At 38.5% G+C, this 17,493-nt stretch overlaps 1 protein-coding gene across 1 annotated transcript in view; it reads right to left on the reverse strand.

Moving 5' to 3' along the window:
• LOC121374478 overlaps positions 1 to 17,493 on the reverse strand; it is a 33,037-nt gene that overhangs the window by 10,978 nt on the left and 4,566 nt on the right. Inside the window, exons 2-10 of the mRNA XM_041501578.1 lie at positions 15,538 to 15,628; positions 12,558 to 12,689; positions 11,122 to 11,186; positions 9,652 to 9,800; positions 7,903 to 7,963; positions 5,990 to 6,081; positions 4,943 to 5,080; positions 3,568 to 3,627; positions 407 to 580 (exon numbers count right to left, since the gene is read on the reverse strand). Of these exons, the coding sequence (XP_041357512.1) occupies positions 407 to 580; positions 3,568 to 3,627; positions 4,943 to 5,080; positions 5,990 to 6,081; positions 7,903 to 7,963; positions 9,652 to 9,800; positions 11,122 to 11,186; positions 12,558 to 12,689; positions 15,538 to 15,628 (962 nt within the window). The remainder of the gene's footprint in view (positions 1 to 406; positions 581 to 3,567; positions 3,628 to 4,942; positions 5,081 to 5,989; positions 6,082 to 7,902; positions 7,964 to 9,651; positions 9,801 to 11,121; positions 11,187 to 12,557; positions 12,690 to 15,537; positions 15,629 to 17,493) is intronic.

Consider the following 17,493-nt stretch of genomic DNA (forward strand, 5'->3'; position numbering starts at 1 on the left):
AATAAAACGCATTTAATTTAAAACTCAAATAGCGCCTCCAATTAAATGTATTTAATTCTGAGCTCAATTAAAGTTAAAGTTTATTTTGATGATAAACGTAAGCAAGGTATATTGCGTACATTTTGAAGGGATTAACTATTAGAGCCGTATTTGATAACTGAAATCAAACATTACTTAGATTTTATTGTTTAGATTATTCATTTCCGTACATTGGAAACGTTTTTGGTCATCTTGGTGTTTCTAATACCATGGAAAACATTTTGTTTTCTTTAAACGCACGAGTTCTAGTCTATTTTTATGGGTATTTATCTGTTTCATCATCACAGACTCTTGTTTAAAACAGATCTGTTAAGCGAGGTGTACTGCGAACATTTTGTAGTGATATCAAAACAGATTTGTTACTTACGATGATAAACGTAAGCAATGTGTACTGCGCACATTTTGAAGTGATGTTAAAAGCCAGAGTTGTCTGTATCGGAAGAGTCGTCTTTCCCTGGTCTATCTGGAGAGGTAGCGAGTCCACTGCGAGGCAAGTCCATTGGCCACTGTACCCGAGCTGCTTTAACCGGAGACTGCCGAACTGTGAACACACAAACTATCGTAAAATACATGGTCTGCAGAAATAGCCAGGTGTAATATTTAAGGGACACAAAGGGTTCGGGCCTGCCCCTACTTCTCGTCAAGTGGAAGTATTATTGCAAGATAATATACGTATTACTTTAATTAAACGAAGAGACTTCGAGTTATCAGTGTTCGGTTAAATGGAAGTATAGTTGCAGGATGTTTGCATTGTGTTTGTTAACCGAAAATACTTCGGGTTATCAGTGTTCGAAAATATAGGATAATATATGTATTATATGTTAGTTAAACGAAAATACAGCGAGTTATCAACGTCAAGGTAAGTGGAAGTATAGTGGCAGGATAAGGTATGTATTATATGTTAGTTAAACGAAACTACTGTGAGTTATCAACGTCAAGGTAAGTGGGAGTATAGTGGCAGGATAAGGTATGTATTATATGTTAGTTAAACGAAACTACTGTGAGTTATCAACGTCCAGGTAAGTGGGAGTATAGTGGCAGGATAATATATGTATTATATGTTAGTTAAACGAAACTACTGCGAGTTATCAACGTCCAGGTAAGTGGGAGTATAGTGGCAGGATAAGGTATGTATTATATGTTAGTTAAACGAAAATACAGCGAGTTATCAACGTCCAGGTAAGTGGGAGTATAGTGGCAGGATAAGGTATGTATTATATGTTAGTTAAACGAAACTACTGCGAGTTATCAACGTCCAGGTAAGTGGGAGTATAGTGGCAGGATACGGTATGTATTATATGTTAGTTAAACGAAACTACTGTGAGTTATCAACGTCCAGGTAACTGGGAGTATAGTGGCAGGATAATATATGTATTATATGTTAGTTAAACGAAACTACTGCGAGTTATCAACGTCCAGGTAAGTGGGAGTATAGTGGCAGGATAAGGTATGTATTATATGTTAGTTAAACGAAACTACTGCGAGTTATCAACGTCCAGGTAAGTGGGAGTATAGTGGCAGGATAAGGTATGTATTATATGTTAGTTAAACGAAACTACTGCGAGTTATCAACGTCAAGGTAAGTGGGAGTATAGTGGCAGGATAAGGTATGTATTATATGTTAGTTAAACGAAACTACTGTGAGTTATCAACGTCCAGGTAAGTGGGAGTATAGTGGAGGATAAGGTATGTATTATATGTTAGTTAAACGAAACTACTGCGAGTTATCAACGTCCAGGTAAGTGGGAGTATAGTGGAGGATAAGGTATGTATTATATGTTAGTTAAACGAAACTACTGCGAGTTATCAACGTCCAGGTAAGTGGGAGTATAGTGGCAGGATAAGGTATGTATTATATGTTAGTTAAACGAAACTACTGCGAGTTATCAACGTCCAGGTAAGTGGGAGTATAGTGGCAGGATAATGTATGTATTATATGTTAGTTAAACGAAACTACTGCGAGTTATCAACGTCCAGGTAAGTGGGAGTATAGTGGCAGGATAATGTATGTATTATATGTTAGTTAAACGAAACTACTGTGAGTTATCAACGTCCAGGTAAGTGGGAGTATAGTGGCAGGATAAGGTATGTATTATATGTTAGTTAAACGAAACTACTGTGAGTTATAAACGTCCAGGTAAGTGGGAGTATAGTGGCAGGATAATGTATGTATTATATGTTAGTTAAACGAAACTACTGCGAGTTATCAACGTCCAGGTAAGTGGGAGTATAGTGGCAGGATAAGGTATGTATTATATGTTAGTTAAACGAAACTTCTGCGAGTTATCAACGTCCAGGTAAGTGGGAGTATAGTGGCAGGATAAGGTATGTATTATATGTTAGTTAAACGAAACTACTGTGAGTTATCAACGTCAAGGTAAGGTATAGTGGCAGGATAAGGTATGTATTATATGTTAGTTAAACGAAACTACTGTGAGTTATCAACGTCCAGGTAAGTGGGAGTATAGTGGAGGATAAGGTATGTATTATATGTTAGTTAAACGAAACTACTGCGAGTTATCAACGTCCAGGTAAGTGGGAGTATAGTGGCAGGATAAGGTATGTATTATATGTTAGTTAAACGAAACTACTGCGAGTTATCAACGTCCAGGTAAGTGGGAGTATAGTGGCAGGATAATATATGTATTATATGTTAGTTCGAAACTACTGCGAGTTATCAACGTCCAGGTAAGTGGGAGTATAGTGGCAGGATAAGGTATGTATTATATGTTAGTTAAACGAAACTACTGCGAGTTATCAACGTCCAGGTAAGTGGGAGTATAGTGGTAGGATAAGGTATGTATTATATGTTAGTTAAACGAAACTACTGCGAGTTATCAACGTCCAGGTAAGTGGGAGTATAGTGGCAGGATAATATATGTATTATATGTTAGTTAAACGAAACTACTGTGAGTTATCAACGTCCAGGTAAGTGGGAGTATAGTGGCAGGATAATATATGTATTATATGTTAGTTAAACGAAACTACTGTGAGTTATCAACGTCCAGGTAAGTGGGAGTATAGAAAGAAAGAAAGAAATGTTTTATTTAACGACGCACTCAACACATTTTATTTACGGTTATATGGCGTCAGACATATGGTTAACGACCACACAGATTTTGAGAGGAAACCCGCTGTCGCCACTACATGGGCTACTCTTTCCGATTAGCAGAAAGGGATCATTTATTTGCGCTTCCCACAGGCAGGATAGTACAAACCATGGCCTTTGTTGAACCAGTTATGGATCACTGGTCGGTGTAAGTGGTTTACACCTACCCATTGAACCTTGCGGAGCACTCACTCAGGGTTTGGAGTCGGTATCTGGATTAAAAATCCCATGCCTCGACTGGGATCCGAACCCAGTACCTACCAGCCTGTAGACCGATTGCCTAACCACGACCCCACCGATGCCGGTTGGGAGTATAGTTGCAGGATAATGTATGTATTATATGTTAATTAAATGAAACTACTGCGAGTTATCAACGTCCAGGTATTTGGGAGTAGTGTTGCAGGACAATGTATACGTACCGTCGTGAAATATTTCTCCAGCTGGATTAGTGTAAAGTTTTTGTTGATGAATTCTTCATACTGCAACAGAAATATTTTATCTGCATCAACTTTGAGACGTTTTTATGTAAATTATCCGCATCAAGTTTGAGAAGTTTTTATGTATATTTTACACCCTCTGCAACAAGACAATGCTGAACGTTAAAGTACGTACCGCTTCTGTTTCGCATAAGCTGCATTTTGATACACTACAAACACCGGGTTAACTAGAAACGCGCTGCATTGCTTAGAATTGACAATTAATCCAATTAACGCAACAGATAGGAGATATTTAGCAGCATATAGGCAATTAATATGAAGATAAACTCAGCTTATTACTGATTATTAAGTGTACTCAGACGGCAATTTTACTACAAATGAAATTTCCATCAACCAACATATCCATATATCTGATCGTGTTATAGACCATTAACCTCTACCTCGGGATGTGATTTTAACATTGATGGTTCAACATTTCTATCAACCAACATATCTATATCTGATCGTGTTATAGACCATTAACCTCTACCTCGGAATGTGATTTTAACATTGATGGTTCAACATTTCTATCAACCAACATATCTATATCTTTGATCGTGCTATAGACTATTAAACATGTACCTCGGAATGTGATTTTATCATTGATGGTTCAACATTTCTATCATCCAACATATCTATATCTTTCATTGTGCTATAGACTATTAAACGCGTACCTCGGACTGTGATTTTAACATTGATGATTCCACATTTCTATCAACCAACATATCTATATCTTTGGTCGTGCCATAGACTATTAAACGTGTACCTCGGACTGTGATTTTATCATTGATGATTCCACATTTCTATCAACCAACATATCTATATCTTTGATCGTGCCATAGACTATTAAACGCGTACCTCGGACTGTGATTTTATCATCGATGATTCCACATTTCTATCAACCAACATATCTATATCTTTGATCGTGCCATAGACTATTAAACGCGTACCTCGGACTGTGATTTTATCATCGATGATTCCACATTTCTATCAACCAACATATCTATATCTTTGATCGTGCCATAGACTATTAAACGTGTACCTCGGACTGTGATTTTATCATTGATGATTCCACATTTCTATCAACCAACATATCTATATCTTTGATCGTGCCATAGACTATTAAACGCGTACCTCGGACTGTGATTTTATCATCGATGATTCCACATTTCTATCAACCAACATATCTATATCTTTGATCGTGCCATAGACTATTAAACGTGTACCTCGGACTGTGATTTTATCATTGATGATTCCACATTTCTATCAACCAACATATCTATATCTTTGATCGTGCCATAGACTATTAAACATGTACCTCGGACTGTGATTTTATCATTGGTGTCTCAACAAAACGCCTGTGAACGAAAAATTCCATCTCTCTCAGTCCTGCCATTGGTTGTACAGCCAGGTCACGCTGCCCACTACGAAGGATATTATCCTGGTTCTCACTTTCCTGAAGAGAGAGAATTATGGGTAAATTATTTCACTTTCTTTTGTTGAATAAATCTAAAGAACAACTGATAGGTCTGAACAATAAATTGTATATTCTACAAAAATGACAATATTATCCATGTACAGTCGCGACTGCTCTGACGGCCACCTGTATATAAGAGTCACCTGTCCATACCGGCCACTATATGAAATGCCTAATGCATTCCCTTCTTTATTTTACCTGTATGTAACAGCCACCTGTTATATTCGGCCAGCGGTCACTATTCTTTCGATCAAAATGAATAGTTAAGCCTGTTATTAACGGCCACAAGATAAATTGATCATAGACTCACATTGACTCGCAATAAACATTTTATTGTGTTTTGCATCATAACAAAAGGTGTATATAGTTGAGAAACCATACGGCATGTCGTTCCACCAAATAGATATTTATATAATACTGAATTATCAATTAACGGTAAAATAATACTAAATGAGTTTACAATTTCCTTTGAGTAATAACTGCTAGTTTGATGCATTTCTATACAAAGATCGTTTAATGAATGAATGGATGAATAAATGAATAAATGAATGAATGTTTTACGACACCCCAGCACACAAAAAACATCGGCCATTGTGTGTCAAACTAAGGTATATGATGATCAACATCAATCTAAAATTATTATTAAAATACTGGTAGTGTAAACATCTATGAAAGAATCACATTTATAAAACACACAATGAAGTATGTTAAAATTAGATAACCCAAAAATAAAATCTTCAAAACGATAAAACTAAACGCTAAGGTCACACCATGAAAACAGTGTTTCGAGCCAATAATGGACCAAATTATTAACACAAAACGAGAAACATAATTGAAAACATGAACACAGATGGTGATAGAACTCGTTTTAGAATGTCCAAGACGTACCTGGTAGACGATGTACAGGTGTGAATGGATGATCCCTCGATCAACGACACGAAATGACGCGTTAATCCCTTTCAGTCCAATCCATGTTGAACCTGTATAAAAAAAAAAAAAACGGTAGCCTATAAGTGTAGGGTGTATACCACCAAATTAAATCCCATAGATAAAAAATAGTAACATATGTGAATAAAACTCCTACCTGCAGCATATCAATCGACATATACACCACGGATATAAATACTAACACCCCTCACCCTTAAAGTGAATCAGAACAAATGGGGGTTAAGCTGCTCATTTCAGAGATAACGGGTAACGTCAATGACTACCCTAGTTCCGCACAAAAATTGTCACGCTATTTTTAGTAGGACCCCGTACATGTTTCAAGTACAATGGTAGTTGGTACATTGACACTAGTTCAAATTAAACTATAGTAATTTACTGGGCAGATGAACCAACATTTCACATTTATCACCAATGTTAGGATTTGTGGTATTAACTGCTCTATCAAAAGCTACGTGCACCTCGAACTTTGACCCAGCCGGATGTTATTTGGTTTAGTACTACCTGTAAGGCGCAAATTCCATTTCCATGCGTATTCGTAATGCGCAATCCGCATCAATCACTTTCTGTACAGATGGGTGGAGTAGATTCTGTGTACGCGGCCTCAGTACGCACGTGTGTATCAGATCGCCCTGTACATTGTGGACAACGTGGCATACGGATAACGATACATGGAATGTGCGCCAAATAAACAGCACAGCTTTTATAGTTTATTTTGTTAATGTTTTCCTGTTAAACGAGTTTGTTTTCAAAGGTTCTTCTTGTTCAAAATGGAGGTCTCTTTTTCCGATAAATTAAAGGCAACGACACACGAGACGAGTGCCTCGCACGACAATAGCCGATTGCACAGAAACAGATGAAATCGTAACGTTTGTGTTTTCGCAATCGGCTGTTCTCGTGTCTATTCTCGTATGAGGCACTCGTATCGTGTAGCATGGGCTTTAGGGATAATCTACTCTACACAAATGTCTGTAATAGAAAATCGTACGCTTAACATACATGATTATGATTCTGCCACTTTTTCATTAAAACTTAGTTTCGTGCTTATATCCAATTAAGCTTCAAGCACGCTGTCCTGGATACACACACCTCAGCTATCTGAGACTGATTCGGGGGAGGGACGCAGCCCAGTGGTAAAGCGCTCGCCTGATGCGCGATCGGTCTAGAATCGATCGTCGGCGGTCGGCCCATTGGGCTATTTCTCGTTACAGCCAGTGCACCACAACAGTTATTTCAAAGGCCGTGGTATGTGCTGTCCTGTCTGTGGGATGGTGATATCAAATATCCCTTGCTACTAACGGAAAAATGCAGCGGGTTTCCTTTCCAAGATTATATTTTAGCATTACCAAATGTTTGACATCCAATAGCCGATGATTGATAAATCAATGTGACCCAGCAGTGACGTTAAACAAAAACAAAGTTTTACTTTAATTGATCAAGACCGATTCCAAAAGAAGTTGCCATAGAGGGTAAGCAACCATGACTCACTGCCAGGTGCTTGTCTACAGAGAAGAGCTGGGCTTCACCACGATATATGGGCACCTAAAACCTGTTAACAGCTTTTGTAAACAATCGGAGGTCTGGATGTGCATAATATTTGAGGCAAAGAACTGAAAGTATTCTTACATAAATATTCCTGAAATTCTTTTCATGGCGATCGAAGTACGTTTAATGTAAATACCTCCTTGTAAAATTCACTGTGTTATCTTGCAATAGAACTATCTTCGTATCTTGAGCAATTAGAAAGCAGGCCCGTGGAATGGGGGACACAGCCTCTAGTTTGGGGGGGGGGGGGGGGGTGGATGGCACAAGCCTTTAGGCATGCGGAAATTATTTAACTATTAAATCTCTGTTACCTGCCAGGCCAATAAGGGTCAACATGTTTCCCAAAAGCTTTTCTTCGATGTGCGGACACAGCTGCAACATAAATGTCAAACAAAGTTTAATAAATTGCCTGCTTATAAAGCAGTGCGTATTATTAAGTAACTAGGATATTATATGGGGTGGGAGTGGGGGGCAACCACACTGATAAGAGCAGGCGTATCACTGAGTGACTAGGATATTATATGGGGTGGGAGTGGGGGGCAACCACACTGATAAGAGCAGGCGTATCACTGAGTGACTAGGATATTATATGGGGTGGGAGTGGGGGGCAACCACACTGATAAGAGTAGGCGTATCACTGAGTAACTAGGATATTATATGGGGTGGGAGTGGGGGGGGGCAACCACACTGATAAGAGCAGGCGTATCACTGAGTGACTAGGATATTATATGGGGTGGGAGTGGGGGGCAACCACACTGATAAGAGTAGGCGTATCACTGAGTAACTAGGATATTATATGGGGTGGGAGTGGGGGGGGGGCAACCACACTGATAAGAGCAGGCGTATGACTGAGTAACTAGGATATTATATGGGGTGGGAGTGGTGGGCGACCACACTGATAAGAGCAGGCGTATCACTGAGTGATTAGGATATTATATGGGGTGGGAGTGGGGGGCGACCACACTGATAAGAGCAGGCGTATTACCTAGTGACTAGGATATTATATGGGGTGGGAGTGGGGGGCAACCACACTGATAAGAGCAGGCGTATCACTGAGTGACTAGGATATTATATGGGGTGGGAGTGGGGGGCAACCACACTGATAAGAGCAGGCGTATCACTGAGTGACTTGGATATTATATGGGGTGGGAGTGGGGGGCAACCACACTGATAAGAGCAGGCGTATCACTGAGTGACTAGGATATTATATGGGGTGGAAGTGGGGGGTGGGCAACCACACTGATAAGAGCAGGCGTATCACTGAGTGACTAGGATATTATATGGGGTGGAAGTGCGGGGGGGGGGGGCAACCACACTAATAAGAGCAGGCGTATCACCGAGTAACTAGGATATTATATGGGGTGGGAGTGGGGGGCGACCACACTGATAAGAGCAGGCGTATCACCGAGTAACTAGGATACTATATGGGGTGGAAGTGGGGGGGGGGGGCAACCACATTGATAAGAGCAGGCGTATCACTGAGTAACTAGGATATTATATGGGGTGGGAGTGGGGAGCAGGCGCGTGTGCAGCTGTGCGTTTCTGGGATCGAACCTGCTCTTTAAAAAATTGCAATATATTTTCTGGGGGAGCATGACTCGACACCGATCCACCCTCACCAACCCTCCGCCCCACCCCACCCCACCCCACCCCACCCCATCCAACTATAAACATTTAGCTCGCTACAGTCTAGACCCTTCCCTACATAAATTCCTGCACATGCTCCTGATGAGTTCTGGGGCACAAGACAAATAGAAAAGGTGGTGGGGGAAAAGCAGAAGTGTGATTGGAGGGGTCATCGCCCGCATGCCCCCCCCCCCCACCCCAGCCACCCCACCCCCACCCCTAGCTACGCCAATGCTGTGTATCATAATAAAGAGGCCGCTCCCATGTAAAGTGTTGGTTTTTTGTTGGGTTGGGGCTTTTCTGCGACAACTTGATATTTTTTATATTTGACTTGTAAATTCAAATCTGCTAGGATCAATTGATTGTTTTATAACAAACTAAACGTAAAACCAGATAAAGAAGGCTACGAAATGAAAAGTCATTTAAATAATTACTTTATCTGTTACGTGCGATCCGGACGTGAGCTGAGGCACAACTTTAATCTTAGCAATGTTTACAGCCCAGTGCTGTGACGTCACGTCTGCCTTCCTAACCGTCATGTTACAATACGTAACCGTGGAAATTTTACTTTCACCACTGGTACCTGAAAAGTAAATTAAACAAAGTTGTCACATGCCCAGTCATTTGACTAATAGAGGTCGAGCTTCGGTTTGTATTTCTTGACGTCGGTTGTGTGATTGCACGAGGGGAGATCAAAAGGTCATGGGTCAACCAGGAAGGGGCCGAGTGGACGCCATGAATACAGTCGCCTCAGAAGCAGACATCTTGCAAGAAAGAATTGAGAACGTCCAGACGAATCTGCTGTCAATGACGAATGATTCACGAAAGGTGTTTTGTTTCATCAAGACAATGCATCGGCTCACAAGTCGGTGGTCGCCATGGTTGCACTGCATGACTGTGGTTTCCAGCTTATTGATCAGACACCATATTCCCCAGATCTAGCACTAACTCCCATCTATTTTGTAACCTGAAAACGGAGTTAGCTGGCAGATATTACAAAACTGATAATGATGTCATTTCTGCTGTTGATGAATTTTATGATCTGCAGGAAGAATCCTTCATCAGAGGGATCTAGGCACTGCAGCACCGTTGGAAGCAGTAGGCTAACAGGTAAACATGCCCACAGTGCAAGTCCGTTCTAGTCAGGCCGAGAACTGTTCCATTACTACTCATGTGTTATTAGTTTCTCTACCTTCTGTGTTATTTTATGCTACATGTTACTATAGTGGTTACATGCGTGTCGGCGAATACAAAACCCAAGTAAAGTGTTATCATATTCTCTATCTCTCAAATTATGCAAACTTTCGAATTGTTAGGTCTTAAACATTCAGTTAATATAAGGTTCCATGTTAACTCGCACGTCACAGAACAATCTATTTCTGACGTCCGGTGGCCAGGTCATCACCGTGGGGCAGCCAGTCACAAGTTTCAAATGTGACCTCCACATAATATGTAGGAGACGATATTTATCTACAAAGGGGCATCTCTAACTCGGCTGTGTAAAGAAGCGAATCTTACTCATAGTGATGTGAATAACGAATCTTACCCATGGTGAGGAATAACGAATCTTACCCATGGTGATGTGAATAACGAATCTTACCCATGGCGATGTGAATAATGAATCTTACCCATTGTGGTGTGAATAAAGAATCTTACTCATGGTGATGTGAATAACGAATCTTACCGATGGTGACGTGAATAATAAATCTTACCCATGCTGATATGAATAACGAATCTTACCCATGGTAATGTTAATAACGAATCTTACCCATGGTAATGTTAATAACGAATCTTACCCATGGTGAGGAATAACGAATCTTACCCATGGTGAGGAATAACGAATCTTACCCATGGTGATGTGAATAACGAATCTTACCCATGGTGATGTTAATAACGAATCTTACCCATGGTGATGTTAATAATGAGAGTAGAGTCGATGAATTCCACCACTGGCATGTCGTCCACTGAGCTGTGGAAAACAAATAAGACGCGGATATTTTTTTTAAAATCAGCATAGTTAGGCCTACATGTAAAAAAATCAGCATAGTTAGGCCTACATGTAAAAAACGGATATGTAATAAATTGTCACAAAGTGTGACTTAGTTCTGGAGCAAAACCTCAAATTCGGGCATAAATTACAGACAAATTCGGGCATAAATTACAGACAAATTCGGGCATAAATTACAGACATATTCGGGCATAAATTACAGACATATTCGGGCAGAATGTGCTAACCTGAGACCGTTTTACTGTGTATTTTCATTATTCTATCTTCAAAATTAGTTGTAATCCATGTAAAAATGCCATTATGCGTAGTGATTGTCTGCAATCCTATATAGTTGTTTGGTAGTAATGCTAATATGAATAAATGTTGTTATCCAGATTCGGGCATTTTCGTTTAGTTTGGCCAAAAATTAGTCTGCCTCCCTACAAAAATGGGAACCCGTACGCCTATGTACAAAAAAATACTTTAATGACTGACTAACGAAACATGTCATAATTATTACGATTTACTTGTTATTATTACGTATGAATTCCTAATTTTGAGTGTTCATACCAGGAACCAGTGTCCCACGAATGGATACCAAATGCCTTGGTATGTAATGTTCTGTCTGTAAAAAAGCGTATATAAAAGACCCCTTGCTGCTAATGGAAAAAAATCAAGCTGATTTCCTCTGAAGACTACGTATGAGATTTACAAGATATCTGACATCTAATCGTAGATGATTCATTCACAAATGAGCTCTAGTGGTGCCATTAAACAAAACTTGTCAACGTTTTAACGTTTATCCCAAGATGTCTCTGACACTCAAGATTTCCAGTATGTGCAGATGGACGAATGAAAACTAGAGCACATTGATTTTTTAATCATCGGCCACTGGATGTCAAGCATTTGATAGTCCGTGGTATATGCTATCCTGTCTATGAAATGGTTCATATAAAAGATCCCTTGCTATTAATGGAAAAATGTAGCAGGTTTCGTCTCTAAGACTATGTCAAAATTACCAAATGTCTGACATCCATAAGCCGATGATTAATAAATCAAAGTGATCTAGTGGTGTCGTTCAACAAAACAAAATTTAACTTTTATAAATTTGACATATAGTCTTATAGGAAATCCGTTACATTTTTTGCATTATAAAGAAGGGATATTTTATATGCATTTTCCACTTGATATACCAGTTGTGGGGGAACCAGTTGGAATGGGAAAAAACTATTATAGAATAGTTCTACCAAGGGAATTTGTTCCTTCGACGCAAGCACCTCGGGCGAGCGCTCTACCAACTAAGCTATAAGCCGCTCCTCGGCAAATAGAGCAGCAGATAGAATAAATACTCACATGAATCCCATTAGGTTTCCTCGCACATCCACCGTACAGCGCATGCGCTGAATGTTCACAGTCAGCGTCATCTTCCCGTCAGGCAGAAAGCTGACATGCGCAACAACTCCTTCTAAGTGACTGGCGCTGATGCTATATTGAGTAAATTAAAACATACATCAATTATGCAGGCGCGGATTCGGGAGGAGGCCAAAGGTCCCCGGTTCCCCCTATTTTTGGTCAAACAATATATATTACAGAATACACACAAAAATTGCAAACTTATTTCGTTCTCCTGTCAAGGGCCTTTAAATTCTATTTTCAAAATCAACAGCGCGTTTTGTGCCTCCTCTATTAAAACATCCTGGATCCGCGCCTGCTACGTCATGGTGGTATAATATTGCAGTCAGTGAATATTATAGTCCAGTTGCATCAAAAGGGAACCGATGCATTAGCAGGTAACTTGATAACGAATAGCGTTGAAATTTATATAAAAACATATTAATATTACGTTTAAAACCCATACCAACTCGATAAAAAAACTGGAAACAAATCTGTGTGAATGAAAACGTTTCTATACAAATGTCCATCATATTCATTATTGCATAAGTCAATCACCTATTTTTGATAGAGGGGTGAAGGCGACTGATGTAAGCGCCCTCAGTTCAGTCATTGTGTACTGCACCATCGATTACTCCAGCATTGTGTCTTCACCCCTTGTATTCATAAGCGTACGAGACGGGCAGGGGTGGGGGCAACAGCCCCCCTAGTGCTGGAGCAAAACCTCAAATTCGTGCAAAATTATACAGATATTCAGGCAAAATGTGCTAACCTGAGACCTTTTTACCATGTATTTCCAACATTCTACTCTCGAAATTAGTTGTAACCATAAGCGTACGAGAGAGGGGGGGGGGGGGGGGGGTGGGCAGGGGGCGGGGGCAAATGTTCCTCTAGTGCTGGAGCAAAACCTCAAATTCGGGCAAAAATTATACAGATATACGGGAAAACATTATACAGATATACGGCCAACATGTGCTAACATGAGACCTTTTTACCATGTATTTCCATCAGTCAACCCTCAAAATGCGTAGTGAGTCGTTTGTAACCTATAAAGCTGTTTGGTAGTAATGCTGATATGAATAAATGTTGTCATCCAGATTCGGGCATTTTTGTTTAATTCGCGCAAAAAGCTAGCCAGTAGATCTAACAGCATTGCATGGACTGCCATGTCCAGGTGACATTTCATTTATAAATAACAATTTAAATATCGACGAATTACACTTCGCCATTTATAAGCGTTATTCGGGAGCATACAAATTCAAAAAATATCGGGCGAGACTATTTATGCAATAGGCGAACTTGTTGGTCTATTTCAACATTGAAAAAACCGACCGTGTATAAAGCGAGCGTTTTACCACTGGGTTACGTCCCGTCCGGATAGATACATAAATAATGGGAAATCAAATAAAACGATTCAAGAAAAGAAGACAAAAAAAATGGACAATAACAACAACAGAAGAAGAAATCGAAGAAGAACACCAGGAGACGACGAAGTAGGATAAGAAGAACAAAACAACAACAAGAAGAAGAAGGAAAACAACAAAACAAGACGACGAACATGAAGAAAACGAAGGGGAGAAAGAAGAACAAAAAAAAAGAACAAGATGAAGAAAAAGAACAAGGAGAACAACAAGAAGAAAATGAAGAACAACAACAACAGGAACAAGAAGAAAACAAGAAAAAGAGGAAAAAGAACATAAAGGAAGAAAAGTCACGTAAGAAAACAAAAGGAATAACTACCACAATAATAACTGCTAAAACAAAATGAATAACTACCACAATAATAACTGCTAAAACAAAATGAATAACTACCACAATAATAACTGCTAAAACAAAATGAATAACTGCTAAAACAAAATGAATAACTACCACAATAATAACTGCTAAAACAAAATGAATAACTACCACAATAATAACTGCTAAAACAAAATGAATAACTACCACAATAATAACTGCTAAAACAAAATGAATAACTACCACAATAATAACTGCTAAAACAAAATGAATAACTGCTAAAACAAAATGAATAACTACCACAATAATAACTGCTAAAACAAAATGAATAACTACCACAATAATAACTGCTAAAACAAAATGAATAACTACCACAATAATAACTGCTAAAACAAAATGAATAACTGCTAAAACAAAATGAATAACTACCACAATAATAACTGCTAAAACAAAATGAATAACTACCACAAAAATAACTGCTAAAACAAAATGAATAACTACCACAATAATAAATGCTAAAACAAAATGAATAACTGCCACAATAATAACTGCTAAAACAAAATGAATAACTATCACAATAATAACTGCTAAAACAAAATGAATAACTACCACAATAATAACTGCTAAAACAAAATGAATAACTGCTAAAACAAAATGAATAACTACCACAATAATAACTGCTAAAACAAAATGAATAACTACCACAATAATAACTGCTAAAACAAAATGAATAACTACCACAATAATAACTGCTAAAACAAAATGAATAACTGCTAAAACAAAATGAATAACTACCACAATAATAACTGCTAAAACAAAATGAATAACTACCACAATAATAACTGCTAAAACAAAATGAATAACTACCACAAAAATAACTGCTAAAACAAAATGAATAACTACCACAATAATAAATGCTAAAACAAAATGAATAACTGCCACAATAATAACTGCTAAAACAAAATGAATAACTATCACAATAATAACTGCTAAAACAAAACAGGTAGAAACGAAAAATCAATAACCGTAGAGAAACAGAAAAGGGAAGATGAAGAACAAAATGAAAATAATGGGAACAATCAGACAGAAATGAAAATACCAGCATCAACAGAAGACCAGGAAGAAAAAGAAGAATCAAGGTAATCAGTCCACACATTGTGAACCTGCTTAAACAGCGACCCACTGGAAACGAAACTAAGCGACTTACTTTGCAACTTGAATACTAGAGGCGCTGATAATAGATTTCCCACTCATATTGAATAGCTGATAATCCATCTTCTCCAGGGTTTGTGCAATCACTGCAAAACAAGAACACACATTTATTTGTTCATCGTTTAAGGCCCGAAACCACAGAAACCTTTTTTAAAAAAAGATTTATTACCCCCAGAACATAGACAGTGAACAGGTTGAGGAGCCGTGGTCACTGCCTTACAAAGTACATATTTAAACAATAGTATCTAAACAAAATATTCTATTTAAATATGTTAATGCTTTCTATGATATTTATAAGACGGAAAGGACGAGAGAGAGAGAGAGAGAGAGAGGGGGGGGGGGGGGGGGGAGGATGCAACAGCAGTAGATAAGTGTAAAGAAGTTGTGGGGATATTGAGAGAGTATTAGAGAATGACATTTTAATTAGTACTCTATTTCCAAGTGAACTTTCAAAGCATTACTTTTAATTAAAACATTCTTCAAAGAGTGTCCATTGCTTATGAAATGCTTCATAGTTGCAATTTTTGTAATAAATATATTTTCCTATTTTAAAATTATATTGTAGAATATTTTTCGCGGCATTGACATGTAAATTTCTTTTTTGTATTTTCATACTGTAAATATAATATTTTATGTTGATAGTCAGCCAATTAAAAAAATTACCTTTTTCGTTGTTGATCATGCCTAACATAACTATGTCTCTGCTTAGAGTAATATTAATTCCAGTTTCATTTCTTATCCATTCTTCCACAGAGAATGTACTAAACTACATTCAAATAATAGGTGTTGTATGGTGAAACACACCGAAACTTGGTCTACGTCTGGGTCTGGCGAGTATGGCAAAGACACCACGTCTGGTATATTTTGACGTCTAAGTTTGTAACTGTTACTTGTTTTCAATATATACACTAACTGCGTTCATATCTTGAGATTTAGTTCTTCTGTAAACACCAACAATAATTATGAGTATCCTACTTTAATTAATAACAGCTTATAACAACATATATATATATATATATATATATATATATATATATATATATATATATATATATATTCCCTGTTGTGTTTTAACGTGGCTTGCACAGGCTACAGCTGCCAGTCTGGCAGTATGCCAGTCTCGCATGTTCTATGTCGTCTGTTGCCAGATCTGTAGTTCACGGCAGTGCAGACGCTGTGTTTTGTCACATTCGATTCAGTGCATTTCATTTTCGACTGGTACCATACTCACCAGACCCAGACCTAGATCCAGACTCAGCGTCGGTGTGTTTTGAGCCTTAGATGAAGTGACGGACTTGACAGCTGTGGTGGCAATACCCATGACGGTTGCTACCTGTGGGGCAGGATATGATAATCTTTAGATGAAGTGACGGACTTGACAGCTGTGGTGGCAATACTCATGACGGTTGCTACCTGTGGGGCAGGATATGCTCATATTTTGCGAACATGTGCATGTGCATGTGCATGTCATCACAGCTGTACTTAGTCCGGATTAGTACCATTGTGCCTACATCCCATTTTGCCTACAGCTTATAACAACATAATTAGGGTCCTTAATTGGGGATTAATTGCTTGAGTGATTATGACGTTCTACCTGCATCACCTGCCTATATGTAATAGTCTGGTCCAATATTGAAGACTGATAAACAAAACAGAAGAAAACATGTTCTATACATTTCTTTATTTTATTTTATTTTATTTCACTTTTTCAGTTTTCACAGGTTAGTTTATTATATTATGTTCAATGTTCATAGCAGTTCACAGTTCCCACAGATCAATGTTCACACTATTTCAGTTTAGTTTGATCAAATGTCCAACGGCATCCAAGTACTGCATTGGGGTTTTCCTGCCGGTCGTTAGGTGATCATTGAGACGGACAAAGCGCTCATCCAGTTCCCTGTAGATCCGTCTTCTCTTTGGTGGGGCTCCTCCAAGGTTGACTTGAGCTATT

Source organism: Gigantopelta aegis, chromosome 1 (genome assembly GCF_016097555.1).
Source record: "Gigantopelta aegis isolate Gae_Host chromosome 1, Gae_host_genome, whole genome shotgun sequence".
Taxonomy (NCBI): domain Eukaryota; kingdom Metazoa; phylum Mollusca; class Gastropoda; order Neomphalida; family Peltospiridae; genus Gigantopelta; species Gigantopelta aegis.